The sequence below is a fragment of the Myripristis murdjan genome, chromosome 4 (assembly GCF_902150065.1).
Source record: "Myripristis murdjan chromosome 4, fMyrMur1.1, whole genome shotgun sequence".
NCBI lineage: Eukaryota > Metazoa > Chordata > Actinopteri > Holocentriformes > Holocentridae > Myripristis > Myripristis murdjan.
Genome location: NC_043983.1, coordinates 20,528,398 through 20,543,460, shown reverse-complemented (window position 1 = coordinate 20,543,460; position 15,063 = coordinate 20,528,398). Strand labels below are relative to the sequence as shown.

General features: G+C 40.4%; 2 protein-coding genes across 4 annotated transcripts in view; both read right to left on the bottom strand.

Moving 5' to 3' along the window:
* The window catches only part of btbd8 (BTB domain containing 8), a 30,506-nt gene extending 26,882 nt beyond the window's left edge, over window positions 1-3,624 (bottom strand). The window contains exons 1-3 of one of the 3 annotated variants that reach the window (XM_030050142.1): window positions 3,329-3,624; window positions 2,797-2,915; window positions 48-224 (exon numbers count right to left, since the gene is read on the bottom strand). In XM_030050142.1, coding sequence (XP_029906002.1) covers window positions 48-224; window positions 2,797-2,900 — 281 coding nt within the window. In that variant the 5' untranslated portion in view covers window positions 2,901-2,915; window positions 3,329-3,624. Of the gene's footprint in view, window positions 1-47; window positions 225-2,796; window positions 3,205-3,328 lie in introns of those variants that run through there. The other 2 variants (XM_030050141.1, XM_030050143.1) reach the window with 2 other exon arrangements.
* A 1,711-nt stretch (window positions 3,625-5,335) lies between these two features.
* On the bottom strand, window positions 5,336-14,375 carry ephx4 (epoxide hydrolase 4). Its single transcript, XM_030049896.1, has 7 exons — window positions 13,968-14,375; window positions 12,919-13,004; window positions 11,011-11,168; window positions 9,456-9,584; window positions 8,911-9,014; window positions 7,813-7,961; window positions 5,336-6,220 (listed from the first exon to the last, which is right to left on the bottom strand). Exons 1-7 carry the CDS (start codon window positions 14,208-14,210, stop codon window positions 5,980-5,982), a joined length of 1,110 nt encoding a protein of 369 aa, XP_029905756.1. The 5' UTR covers window positions 14,211-14,375; the 3' UTR covers window positions 5,336-5,979.
* Window positions 14,376-15,063: the final 688 nt, after the last annotated feature.

Genomic DNA, 15,063 nt, shown 5'->3' with positions numbered 1-15,063 from the left:
ACTGCAACACAGTTGAGTGTGTGTGGGCCTGTAAGCCTAATGCCTACCTGATGAAATCTTTAAGCTCTGTGATTTCATAACCAGACAGATGGATGACTTTGGGGTCATTGTGAGTCCCTTCAAGGAGGTGTGGAGCTCTGGCCAAAAGTATGGCCCTGTGGGCCCACAGTGTACTGGACCCAGCGGACAGACAAACATCAACCTCCAGCTCCTCCTGCAGCAACCTGGTGAAACACAGAACAAGATGTCAGTATGGAGAAAGTTGGAATATTTTATTTTCCCATTTTCATATTAACAACCATGCAAAATACAAAACAACAAGATCCCCCCAATATAAACTCAAATAAAGAGGGGGAGAAAAAAAGTCAGTGCAAGAGTGAAACACAGAGACACGTCACAAATGCAGTGCTGCATACTTAAATGAGGCCTGCTGCTTAACCAGAAATAATCTCATTCCTGTAATGGCATCATTGATGCATCTATATACACTAGACAAGGTTGCCAAATTTTCAGAAAAGTGTTGTATCTTTTTCTAACAGTATATGTGATCTTTTCAAAAGGAATACAGCTGTTCATTTCCAAAGACCATCTACCAGTGAGAAGAGGGGAATCAGATTTCCACGTCACTGCTATGCATTTCCTGGAGACACATAGCAATTTCCAAAAACTTAATTGGGAGTATGACAACCACAAAATTCCCCAGTAAACGGGTCTCACCTTTGTACAAAGCCATGTACAGTGCAAATAGGAGCCAACCTCTACCACATCTGAAACGCATATCTGACAATTCAGGTTTGAATTTATGTAATTTCTGTGGGGTGTGGTACAGTTGGTGGAGGAAATTTGTGAACCAGTCTGTACCAAGCATTAATGGCAGATGACAAACTGCCTTGACATAGATCTGACTACAGCTGTTTGGAGTAGTTTGAAGGTGATGAAAACAGAGCAGCATTACTGGTATTTAAAGATTTTAGAGGAACTACATGTTCAGAAAAATACTGATTTACATTAACTGTCCACTGAACATATTGGAGAGGAAAACAAACTACCAGTGAAGGCAAGCTCACAGGGAGCAACAGTAGAGCTACTCAGTGTGTTGCTAATGTCAACGAAGAAAACAAAGCAAACAATAACGGAAGGCTTTGATATGACATCTTAAACTAACTTCCAAGAGTTGTGAGATTCAAAGATTAATCTGATGGCCTAATTCTGTACTTCAGAGGAGCACCAGCACAGTCCTGAGGCAGTCCATTTCTTCTTCACCATCATTAACTCCCATTGCAATGACTGAACTGGGTGACCCAGAAATCTGCCGGCTTACAGCCAACTGGGCTGTATGAGTTCAAATGCTGGTGCGGTGTCCATTTCTGTAACCCTCAGGCACTGGATGATAACAGGGTCACCTGCACAAGTAAAGTCACATTCCAGCCGACTCTAACCACTTGCAACACTCAAAATCTCGTGAGCAAGGTAGACATGTTATAAGTGATGCTGTCACTTGCCAATCATCACTGAAATATAATGCAGCACTGCAAATTTGTCAAGTTTTACATTCTAAGTCCGACAATCCAAGTCTTAAACTAACTTTTTGAATATTCTTAAACTGTTATGGACAAGAGCAGAGGTCTTCAACAGGGGGTCCGCAGAGGTACTGCAGGGGGGTGGTGAAATTTTTGGCTGATTAGACAATATATATATATAAATATGTATATATATATATTTTGTACCCGATTTTTCCCCCACAAATTTAAAAGTCTTAACATGAATCCAACATATTATAGCGAATGGATAAATGGAAACAAAATACGTAATCTTTCAGTCAGCAATGCACACATTCAGCGACATGTGGCTTACATGCATGTTATGCATGTTACACATATGTTTATTCATGGCAGTGGCACTAATAGGCCATCACTTATTTTTGTTTCCACTTTACCTTTTGTAACCATTTAAAATAAAAACTTGAATAAATAAACCTGTGCATTATTTGAATTGCTTAGTACTGAATGCACAATAACAAGGTACATTTATACATAGGCCCAGTTTAATATAAAACACAATTTTATACAATATATATTGAAGAGGGTCCCTGCTCCATCACTCGATCAGTTTGGGGGTCCTTGGCTTAAAAAACGCTGACCCCTGGACTAGAACATAAATATGTGATGTCTGAACCAATCCTGGAGTTATTTTGTGATAAACTGCTTTATCTACTTCTATTTTGATTTTTTGTTCATTCTTTGTTCATTTTGGACTGGTCTGTGATTTTCTATACATAGCAAAAACATAGAACTCTGACTATGATAGATTTGTATTTAAGAGGTGTGAGTAACCAGTTTTTACACAAGCACAGAGACATTAGGCTAAACTTGGTTTAGTATAATAGCAACAGCAAACTAATTAAATTTGATCTACCAACTTTGATTAACATCTTGGTTCATGTCCAGCAAATAATATAGGTCAGACTTGGGTGTGCAGCAGTGACAGTTAGTTCACAACTTATGTATACAGAATAATGAAGTGACAGAGAGAGGACTATGGATCAAGCAAAAATAAATAACAAATTAGCATGTAAAGAATGCTAAAGATGGCCTTGGCAAGATTACGAATGAAGAGAACTTCTTTCCATTTGATCACATCAGATCTTTACAACCCTGTTTCAATGTCACCAGTTAATGTGGGGAAACTTTGGCACTGATGTGTTGTAGCAATTGTGCAAAGACATGGGATTGAACATGTGACAAGAAACAGTCCTGTGGTGTAAAATATAAAGTGTGCATGTGTGACATGCTTTACCTGTTAAGGTCTGCTGACAATGCATGCGATAAGCATCTTTTAAGTTGGTCTTTGTATTTTCGCTCTTTGGCCTGGAATTCTCTTGCAGCCTCTGCGTTGATCATTGTTTATTTTGCTCTCTGAGACAGATAAGACAGACAGGATCAGCCTTTGAATCAAGCAGATTCCAGCTCCATGAGCAGTCCATTAGTTTGCTAGGGAAAGAAGGTATTACACAATATGATAAATAATAGTATAATAAAAAAAACAAAACAAAACAATACTAAAAAAGATAATATAATATTACCATGCAGAAACAGTTTGTCCCAGTTTTGAAGTTCATATCACAACCTCCTAAATAAAACATGAAACACACACGCACGCTCGCCCTCGCGCACACACACACACACACACACACACACACACACACACACACACACACACACACACACACACACACACACACACATACACGCACGCTCACTCTCTCTTACACATCCACACCCACCCACACACAGTACTGAAAACTACTATCAGGTAACTATTGTTCTACCCAACACAATCGCACTGAAGCCGATGTGAGCCAGTCACTCTCATTTTCCTCTGATGTGCGGTTGCAGGCAGGCTAGCGCTAGCTAACGTAGGCTAGTTATCTTCTTAAACCCGCTCTGAGTGCCTGGGGATACAAATAAACCCGCGTCAGTTAATTACAGGCCGATAACTGCTGGCTAAGTTTTGACCAGTTTGCGGTAAAGTAAACGGATACGGTTCAGCCGAGCAGCTAAATTAAATGACAGGCTGAGCCGCTGTCCGCCGCCGTTGCTATGTTGTTGACATCACCGCACACAGCACGCTGCTCGCCACCCGCGAGGAGCCAACGTAAAAAGTTCAGGACGAGACAGCTCGCTACAGCCGTTGGTGTACTGCACATGCGCAGTGCCAATGTCGGGCTGCGTGACTTCGAGTGCTGCATTCAAGTACACCACCTAAGCTCCGACCTCCAACCACTACTTTGTGTGCACTCAAACACGCTACGTATTAAGTTAAAACAAATTAAAAAATATTACTTAAGGCTAGTAACTTTACACTCCGTCACAAAGCTTCTTCCTAAATACAGTGAAGAACAGTCACAGGTTTTCTAGAAAAGGAACACAAACGTGAAGAAACAGAGCAACTTAAGGCTTTGCATTCGGGATGGTATAGATATTTCAAAGCAAAACGTGTGACAAAGCTGCAACTGCATTGTTAATATAAAGTTTAACACAGCTCTTTAAATTTCCTGATGCTGAACAAATGTTTGCTTTTAATCACTTATTTAACAACATTGTATTACAATAAGTAAATATGCCTGGTAGTACTTCACCACAGCCTGATTGTTTGAGAAATTATAGCAGTATTTTTGACCAGTCCTACCTTTTACGTTTCGTTTTTTCTCAGGTCTTTCATGTGTACTCCAACTTGCATTTGGAGTTTACTCTCATACCATGCCATGATTGTAACGTCAACTATAATAATTAATATTTCCGGTAGCCCTGAAGGCAGCAGAGCAAGCCGGCTGCGCCCTTCCCTCCTAACAGGCAGTGATGACATTGTCTGCTCCTTCATCTTAACTCCGCTTCAATAACGTCAGTGGAAATACTCACCGTAAATATTTGAATATACATTAGCCTACAACTACAACCACAAAGGAACTAACGTCTTCTGAATTTGATAAACAAATTTAGTGACTGGAGAAAGATTCACTTATTTTGAGTTAAGATTTAATAAAAGCCTCGCCACATCCTGAGGCGTGATGGAATCAAATCCCAGAATAGTCAAACATATTAATACTGAAAATGGGTTTGTTTTACCAAACGCACCTATAGAGGAGCTTTCTGGAGTGAGCCTATAGTCTTCTGGGTTTGAGGCATTTCCGATTTGGATTATCTGACAAATATTAAAAAAAAAAAAAATGTGGGAAAATCATCCTCTAATTGTCTCATTTAAAAGAGGTTTTTACCAGTTTAAAACACATAAAATAATGATCCTGCACTGCCGGAGTGCTGTTCACACTGGGCCTGTAGTGCCTGGCCTTTTTCCTCACTGAGGCTCAGCACAATATGTCGTGTAGGTGGGTGTGCTGCTGGCACAGCACTAAAACCTGTTTATGTAAGACTGTGCCTGCTGATGGGTAGACATAATGCATAGTCACCTCCATGTTGTTCCACACCATTCTTTGTTTTGGTATTTTACAGCCTCAGACTGATAAGCGTGCGCCTGGCTTTCGGGGAATGGCAGCAATGTGGTCCCAACCAGCTCGTCTTCCCTGACTCATCCTCAGAAATAAACACCTTGACAATATGAGCCGAATAAAAAGCAAAACTGCAGTTTACCTGGCAGTTCTCCTTAGTGTGAAAGACTCAGAGAGGCAGCCTGTCCTGAGGCAGTGAGCCAAGAGCATGTATCACCTGCAAGCATCCTCGCTATTATCAGTTTAATAAGTCACAGCAATTTGAAAGAGCGGTGTACCCCTAAAGATTCACACTAACTTACTTTATTTATAAAATCAAATGGTGTTGACCTGGCTCAGTGAATTTCAAAATGCAGTGTGTAGGAAGAGATACAAAAAGAGTACAATAGTCAACCATCACTGATTCTCTATACAGGAAGATCAAGATAACAACATTCTCTATGTTTGAGCAAATATCGCTGAGGAAAAAAATACAAAAAAGAAAAAATCCTTTAGACAACACTACCTGATAAAGGGAGTAGGAGAATGGGGCTCCCAGAGGACTGTGCCCAAAGTAGAGTGGAGTGATCCAGTGAAACATACAAGTATAGCAGATAACGCCACATCCCAATCTCTCAGGATATGGTGCTTCTTTACACTGCAAAACTCGAAAGTTAAAAGGCACCACACAATACAACTCACAAGGAGATTTTGCCACACATTTGTAATGTTGTAACCAGCAAATTTTAAGGCTGATGTTATGTGCAAAAAACATCTTGAATATGTGTCAAACGTACTATTCAGTGTCCTCTCCCATGACGTGTGCTTTTGTTCTTTCCTGTACTGCTGACATCTTTAAAAAAATATCTGAAATGTGTAAGATTTAAAGAATGATTGCATTATCATTATGTCGGTTGGTGTCACAGGCATATTCCAGGCTTCCAGGTGTGGCAAGTGGGAGGGGAAAGAGGGCAGAAGGAGGCCTCGTTGGAGATTCAGTTCCTGTAGCTTTTGCGTCCCTCTCCCTCCTTGAGGAAGGTCCATATGAGGGTGTTGACGATGTCCGGCTGATCTTGCTGCAGCCAGTGGCTCGCCCCAGATATGATGTTGAGACGGAAGTGATTCCTGATGTACAGGCGGCATGCTTCGGCCATCTCCTGCTCCAGGAATGCATCCCTCTCACCCCACATCAGCAGAACTGGAGACCTGACATAATTTTGACTGAGGGGCAGGGAGCTATGGGGAAGAAAATGACATACATCACTTTGCACAGTCAAAATCTCAATGTTTTAATGAGCTTTTAAAGGAACAGTTCACCCAAAATAATTTTAAAAAATCACACTTGCCTCATACAATCTATCCATTTTGGATTAAGGCATTCAATTTGTAGCTATCCACCTCTAACTCACAGTCATTTGGGGATAGATAGGCAAAGTTTGCTGATGTTGTATGGCTGGAAAAAGTTCCCAATGGAATGCTTTGCTCAGAGGAAAGTGGATTATTCAAGGAATCTGTGTGACTGTTTTTAGGAGAGAGTTGTTATTGTCATTTGAGTGTTTCACATGGTGAGCTCCACAAAAGAATGTCCATCCAGCTCAAATGTATTGGGGTGCCAGGAGACCCAAAGGATCCTGACTTACTGGAAACATCATCCCCTACACCAGGAGTAAGTTTTTCTATATTTCGGGTGAACTGTTCCTTTAAAAAAGAATGTGCATTTTATGTTGTGTCCGTATAGCCTAGGTATGTAGAGTGCTTGTGGAGGGACTAGTTGGGAATGGGTCACTGATATTCCTTTTACATAAGCAGAAAAAAAGCTATTCTGAGATAGCTCATTGCTTAAGGAGGGAGCAGATGGTGAGCTCAGCCATGCATGTTGAGTTCACATATGAAAACACATGGACTGGATTTCCGTGTGTGGTTTGATTGTGTCGATAATTCTTTACTCAACATGTAGCGATCAAGGTTCATTAAAATATATTATTTTTTCTCAGCACTGTGGCCTTTGCAGGAAGCCATGCATTCTGGCCTTATAATGGTGCACACACTAGAGGGCGCTACTAAGTAAAATTTGCAAAGGGTGAATGCAGTCATAGTCAGTTCCACTGAATGGCCAGGAGAGAAAAACAACAATTGCTTTCGTTTATATGTTGATGTGACTCCGTGCTCACCACCTCTTCCAGCTGATGACCTCTGGGAGGCGCTACAGGTCCCTGCCCACCAAATTGTTTCATTTTAAAAGTTTTTTCCCCACTGCAATAAAGACTCTGAAAACTGCTCACTAACTCCAATAAATGTAACCTAAACCTCGGCACCTAAACCTCCTGGGCTATTCTGTAAATACGGTGTGTGAACTTTGTCATGTCACGTTCTGTGTATAGCGTCTGCTGGGCCACTGATCTTGTCTAATGTGATATTGATGTCTCCTGATGTTTGATGTTACTGACATTATTGTATTGAGCTTCTAACCATGCTGTGCTAAAAGCAAATTCCACCAACCTCGGTCAAGTGGTCATTAATAAATGATTCTGATTACAATTCGGAGTACAATGCGCATGTATTAAAAGGGTCAATATAAAACATTTGCACACCATATTCACTTAATGTGACTTATCACTTTCAATATTATTATATTATGCTAGTTATAATTATCACATCATACAATAGCTCATAAACCAAGCAGTGTGAGTGACAGAAAAGTTTCCAAAAGTATGGTGACAACAGCTAGTTTAGTGGCCTCGAACTCCCAGTGCAGCAACGTATCTATTCCAGGAACTACTGTTGACTACAGTATTCCTTTTTTTTTTTTTGAGCAAACAATTTCTCACCTGAAGACATTCCTGTAATAGTTGAGTGCTCCTGTCAGAGCACCTGGCTGTGAGAGGGCATAAAGATAGGCCTCCAGGTCCTCTGCGGTGAGCCATCGGCCTTTTCTCCCAATCCCTGTGCTGCGACTAGTGAATAAGCCCTTCAGAGCCTGCAGCAGAGATAGCAGGATACACTGGGTGAGACTGTGTGACTTGTAGGATTTTATTAGGAAGACATTCATAGACAAGGGAGTTCATGTCACTGTCATAATAATACGGGTCAAAGGTGCTTAAAATGGCATAATCATAACTCATGCAAGCTGATCTTGACTTCAGTCAGGGCTTTCGCACTCTGTCACCCTGCTGGCTCTACTACATCACACATAAGTACTCCCAAATACCCTCAGACATATGAAACAATACAGTGCACACATTTAGTTGGCAGACATTTAAAATACTGCATAGGACTGGCCATTTGATTGTTCATGATTTAGTTCAATTAGAATTTTAAGAACTTCAAAAAAGACTGTACTAATTACTTCAAGATCACATTGATTATGATGAAAAACAATTTAAATATAATAAAAAAAGGCAGTTTTATATCGTTGGGAATCAAATATTAAGTAAGACTAAAAATACTAAAATCATAGATAGTGCTTTTTGCCTTTGTTTTCTTTATCATAAATGATAAAATAAATTTGAGTGGCCTGTTTCATGTAGACATTTAGAATAATACAGCTGAGGAGAAATAAAACCTGAATGGTTACCACCCGAATTTCCAATAACATGGCAAATTATTGCATGCGGTGCAAACTGCATGGGGTGTAAGTACCCTTGACCACTGCAGCATGATTTGTCAATTTGTTAATAATTTCACTGTGCACATTTCCATCAGCAGCAGCAGACCATTTCATATTCTACTAGTAACCTATTTCATTGCCATCACATAAAGATGGAAACCCTAAAAATAGACTGACATTACAAAAACATTCAGTATAGACCAATGCACATGCATATGGACATGGATGCATGCACACATGTCTGCAAACAAACACACACACACATGCACACACACAACCTTGACCTTGAATTCGCTTAAGCCCACACATAACAGACCACCTTGAAATCATTGATGGAGAGCATGAGCTCTGGAAAGCGGGGCAGCTGGAAGAAAAAGAAATGACTGGATTTCAGCAGCTGGCTGGGATGACGCAGGGCATAATCTGGAGAGGAAAGGAGAGGAGAGGAGAAGAAAGGAGAAGAGAAGAGAAGAGAAGAGAAGAGAAGAGAAGAGAAGAGAAGAGGTTAAATGGTACATTAACAACAGGCATTGGGGGCAGAGGATGTGATAAGTCTCAAGGACTTGCCTATCTGTCTCTACCAGTCAAACCAGCTGTTCCAGCTTCACATTAAAGCATTAGCCCTCTGTAATTACCTCCTCATCTCCCCCTTAAGGAAAGAGAGGATTTACCAGATGGATGCAAACATAGAATTGAAGTAATAATACTTCCTAATTAATGATAATAATTACGGTAATAACCCAAGAGCCAAAGCAGAGCTCCTCTAATTAGTACACAGAAAACTGGTTTTCCATATGATAATCATACCAACATTAGAAACAACATGTCTGAGGATGAGTTCATTTCTTTAACATGATACCATACCTGTGAACACAGAAGGGTGGGGACAGTTTAAGACGATGAGTTTTGTCACCATCTCTGGGTAGTGAATGGCAAACAGCCACGCTATAGTCCCACCCCAGTCATGGCCAACGAGGCAACATCTGTTGTACCCTTGGAAGAAAATGAGATGCACACATGACAGCACTCACTGTTATTGTGGTAGAAGGGAGCAATCTGACAGTCATGTGATAAGAGCTAAATATAAATCTGTTCGGATCAATGCCACATCACTTAACAGATTGTTTATAAACCATCATGTCAGTGCATGACAATTATTGCTGTTCTCACTATTGTCTATTGCTGGTTCCCTCCCTCATATGACATTTACACCGATCCAATGAATGTCATTCTTGACATGAGCTGAAATGGAGATCAAGGTCAAGGCATTTGTCTGAGGGATGCTGATCACATTAGCTTTCCACTGCCAATAAAGTAATTCCTTTACCTGTCCAGCACCATTTACACCCACTGCTATGAATCATTGCAGCAAGCCTCATCTCAAAACAGATATTTCATGTAGCTGGAGAGGGATTGTCAAATAGCTAAGCCTGGGGACCAGTTGGAAAATGAAAAGGGCTTCGATTGCCTGTTTCCAATGCAGCTTTTCAGTGCTTGCATGGAAGATGCTACCAAAAATGGCTGGGAAGGTAACGTTACTTAACATGCACACTTAAGAGAAATCAGAGTTATCATATGATCAACAACAACATCCCACTATCACTGCATCTCTAATTGAATAATTTGTATAGCAATTATACTTTGTTATTAGCTCATTAAATAAACAGTACAAAGTGCATAAATGTATAAAGCTACTACATATTATAATGCTGCTCTCAGAGAATGATATTTTTAATATGAGGAATGTCTCTAAAAGCCACACAAGAATATTTTCTTTAGGGTACTCCTAGGTTGGACTTGGGTTAAGTTTGTAGAACACAGAATTTTTGTAGTCTTACTCAAGATTATATTGTAAAATACAAATATGTCCATTTTAAATCTTACTGTGTTAGTGAAACAACTAGTAAAACAGAAAAGCTTTTGCACACCTGAATACAAAATGACAGGTGAAAAGGGGAAGACCACAGGTCAACAAATAAAAAATGAAAAGCTCCTGCACATTGTCTAGTATCTGCTGAAGTTTGCATTTACAGCATCTTTATTATGAGCATTTTTTTCCAGTACTGAGACATTCATCAAATTATCTTTGATGTAAAGAACACTAAAATCATTTCCAAAACTGAACATGCTGGCTGGTGTGTGCAGATTCCCCCTCCTGGTCTGATTGAAAGCTTCCTGTTGGTGTGAGTATGCAGTCAGCCGGCTGGGGCTCTGTATCTGCACAACGTCCCATGTTCAGTAAGCATGAGTCACAGGAAGTTTGTCATGCCATGCTGCAGGCCTGCAGGCTGTCCACAGCATAAGAATGATAAACAAGTTTATTTTTGACTCAAGACACCGTCAAAGGAGAGTCGTCTCCTGGGAGTTACTCTTTGGACACGAGGAGTGACACAGCAGTGACACTCCTGTGCTCCCTTACCTAAGTACTCCACAATGTCCTTGATGTCAGTAACCAGGTAATCAAAGCGGTAACTTTCAGTGGAGAGGGGCAAGTCAGACTCGCCATAGCCCCGCATGTCAATGGCCACCACACGGAATTCACTCTTAAACTCACGTAGTTGGTAGCGCCAGGAGAACCTGAGGCAGACAAACAGTTGCAAACAAATAGACTTACTATTATATGGACATCCACGTAATATGCCAATAGACTAAAAAAGGATTTTGCACACCTAAATCCATCAAAATGTGCTTTTAATCCAGTTTCTTCCAGTAATTTCTGGATTAAAAGGAAATTTTTGATGGACTTCGGATAGTGTGCAACCTCCTTTTTGATTGTATCAGACTGGCCTGTTAGTTGAACACATCCCATTCCTTAACTCTACTGTAGCCTTAATTGAGCATGATCTATTTTGCTTTCCATGTCCATATGCACCGATGCTGCTCACCCTACAACAGTTAGACCACAACTGTTTACCTCATGATGTCACTGTTCTGCAAAAACATTGTGGCTGTTTTACATAATTGATACTTGGCATTGTAGCTCACAGGTTGATCTTGCCTGACAAGAAGAAAGGCAAACCACTGAAAATGTCAAAAACACAATCAATCAGTTTTTCGTCAGCTGTTGAGAAGCTGATTTTTTGGAATATAGTGTTGTTGTTTTATGTTATATATGTAGCAGATGTGATCCATACAAGCTAGAAATGTAAGTTTCTTCAGGATTAATGTAGTTTCGAGCTGACACGACCATTGTCTGTCAGCAAGACAGATGTCCCTGTCAATTCAGCAGATTCAAAAGGTTGTACTTGAATTAGACAAAGGATAGCAAATCTGCCAGAGAAGAGTTAAACCAAGCTCTTTAGCTCTTTTCATATACTGTTTGGATTTGAGGCAGTTACTGTGCAACTTCACAGAACTTTTTTTTTTTTTTTTTTTTTTTTTTTTTTAAGCATTCACTTTCCTTTCCAGCTGAGTGAAGGTCACTTCTGTATAATAGAAGCTGTTTTAGATTCTAATCCACCCACTCATCATGTGGACTGGGATGACTCCTTAATTGAAGATCTTGTCTGCTATAGAGGCTCCTCATCAGGACTGAAATCCCCCCCTCCTCCTCTAAGCTAAGAGAAGTAAAAGATGCAGAGGCCTGACTGTGATTCTGATGAGTCAGGATAAGAGCCTCACACTGAAACCTCAGATCTTAGAATATAGATGAGGTTTAAAATAAAGAAATCCCCTCGAACCCCTCCGTTCTCCTTCTAGACACACAAACACACACACACTTTCTTCCTTCTCATTTCCATGAGGGCATTCTGAGAACGACTTAAGTGCTAGAGCCCTGTGTAAACGTCTCTTTTTACAGCACAGTGGAGTTCATCATTCCTGTGAAGAATATGGTGAAGTGAAGCAGAAATGACCCCCACTACCATTAATTAATCTCTATCCCCTTGTACCACTGATGATATGTCACAGATATGGACAGGCGTACAGCTCTTGACAGCATCTTTGGCTCCAATCCAGGGACTGTGCTCAACACCATTTTTCATTTCATATCAAGAGAAAGAGATGTTGAATGATTTGGAGTTGTTCGCCCAACGGCATATCAAGTCTAACGTAGAACTGAAGTCTTTGAGAATGAAGAGTCCTGATTGCAATGTATGCTGTTTTTGCAGCCCAGAAACCTTGCCATAGAGATTTCAATAACACTTGTGAAACTTTAGAGCCACACCAGTCCTCTTAATCAAGGACATCTGAAAGAATTATCAGGAAAACAGCAAGTGTAACAAAAATGCCAAGCACTGGCCCATGCACATATTTTTCCTCTGGCTGCTTGCTGCTGAGTGCAGGAGAGCTGCTACTGTCAAGTCCCCCCTCCTCCCCTTTGACCTACCAGAACTCTGGGAAGCCATGTAAAAACAGCATGAGCGGCTTTCCTCTCTCTCCAGCAGCAACATAGTGAAACCTAAGGCCAGACTCCTGGGGGAATGTACATAAGGTATTTATTAAACATCAAGTTGACACTCTTATCCAAGACAACTAAGTGAACACAATATAAGTCAACATTCATGAATGACAAAGACTCATGAAGAAGTTTACAACATGACAATATAATACTAATCGCACTATCTTAAAGCAGCAGCAGAGGGATCATTTTTTTGTGTCATTTTATTCTGCATCAAGGGACATCTGAGAGTCAGTATAGCATGAGAAGCACAGTATATCTATCTATCTATCTATCTATCTATCTATCTATCGATCTATCTATTATATATATATATATATAATATATCTATATCTATATATATAATAGATAGATAGATAGATTTATAAGGGTCTCACTATATTGCCAGCAAAGACAACTGAGCTTGAGTCAACTCTTACTTCTATAAAGTCATATGTCTTAGTTTCATATGCATCTGTACAATCCCCAAATGAAATAACATATTCACATGTTCAACAAATAAAGCATTTGATTTATTGTCATTAGTACAACACTGTAATATATATATATATATATATATATATATATATATATATATATATATATATATATATATATTTCTTCCATCACGCATACCTTTGGTGTTTAATTACATAATCTTTAACACAGTGCTTGTTACTTTGGCTTCACTCTAGCGGTACGGCTGCTGATATTCTGCATGATGAAACGTGAAACGGGGGAGCTGTTCTTTCAGCACCACCTGAGCGCCGGCCGTACAAGCCGTGTTTTCACTGAAAATGTCTCAAAATGAACAGACGCCTCATGATTTACTCAAAAGACCAGGCCTATTTGTCTTTCACGACGCCACATGCACGGCAAGGAAGGTGTTGTAGCATTTCACAGCCCGCATCCTAGCATACACACACTCACACACACACAATGGGCTATTTCCTCGCAAGACTAGACACCTAACACGTCCAAGTGCCTGTGTGTCTTACCTTTATCCTAACATAACAGTGGGTTCCCAAGGACGTGTCATTCAGACAAGCCGGGGGAGTTTCACGAATCCCCCATTGGAAGGTTGCTGTCGGCCTTAAAATGATGTTCCACCAAAGTTTCAGCAGGGCTACGATGGTGCAAAGTGCACAATAACCGTATATCAATGACCAATACCCCAAAACTCTGATTTTCAGCGCAAGTCTGATCATAAATAACAGCAAGTTGTGGAGTACTCTCGCCATCTTTACATTGCCGCAGGAAATCAATCCAGATCACGTTACCTATTGATTTCTTTCTGTTAATTGGTCGTTCCTCTTGAAATATTGCTCTGACAATCCCGTTGTGTCGGTAACAGCGCACACGCACGACTGTCTGTAGGGAGGATCCCAACAAACGACTGAATGGGACGGTGGCAAGAGCATCACGTCAGATTTCACGCTTGCGTGTGACAGCAGAGGTTGTTTAGCTGGAGAGGGTGTTGTTTATAGGAGGCAAGTCCAACATTAAGCAATAGCCACTCGACGCAGCGCTTTACAGTGATTTTAGAGCAGCTGAGAGGCGCTGTTAGGCACTGGAGGAAAGCTCTAAAATCATTGCGAGCCACGGCCTCGAGTGGCTGAGCGGTGGGAAGACACCATTAAGACAACATGCGAATATTAAAAATTTATGTCCCATATCTGGACTAATTAAATGGGCCACTAATTAAATTTTATTTTCTCGCCACAACTACATCTTGGGCGGTAGATTGACGAAGTGGCTGCTACACATAGTCTGTGGTTTTGGGTCAGTGTATCTAATTTAACTGCCTCAGGTATGCGTTTATTAGGTATTTTGACTTTGTCATGTGACCCAGTCAGTCAGAAGTATGGACTGCATGTCTTCTTGGAAATATAACTCAACACAAGGCAAGCCCAATAAGACAAGTTAAGCCAGTTAACCAACTTCAGATTACTCTGTAGCATTTAATCCCTCACGTGGTCTTAAGTGTGGGTTACCAGACTGAGTCAACCCCACTAACCAAAAACAATAGCCCATAGTCATCCTGTCATCTGCATCAGTCATGTTTGTTTTTTTTTTTTTTTTTTTTTTTACAAA

What these genes read in the sequence shown, in the direction of transcription:
- ephx4 (XM_030049896.1), bottom strand. Translation starts at nt 14,210, where the DNA reads ATGGCGAGAGTACTCCACAACTTGCTGTTATTTATGATCAGACTTGCG. An exon ending in CATGGCTTCCCAGAGTTCTG is followed by an intron (nt 11,169 to 12,918) that starts GTAGGTCAAAGG and finishes TGTCTGCCTCAG; the next exon opens with GTTCTCCTGGCGCTACCAAC. An exon ending in TCTCCATCAATGATTTCAAG is followed by an intron (nt 7,962 to 8,910) that starts GTGGTCTGTTAT and finishes TCTCTGCTGCAG; the next exon opens with GCTCTGAAGGGCTTATTCAC.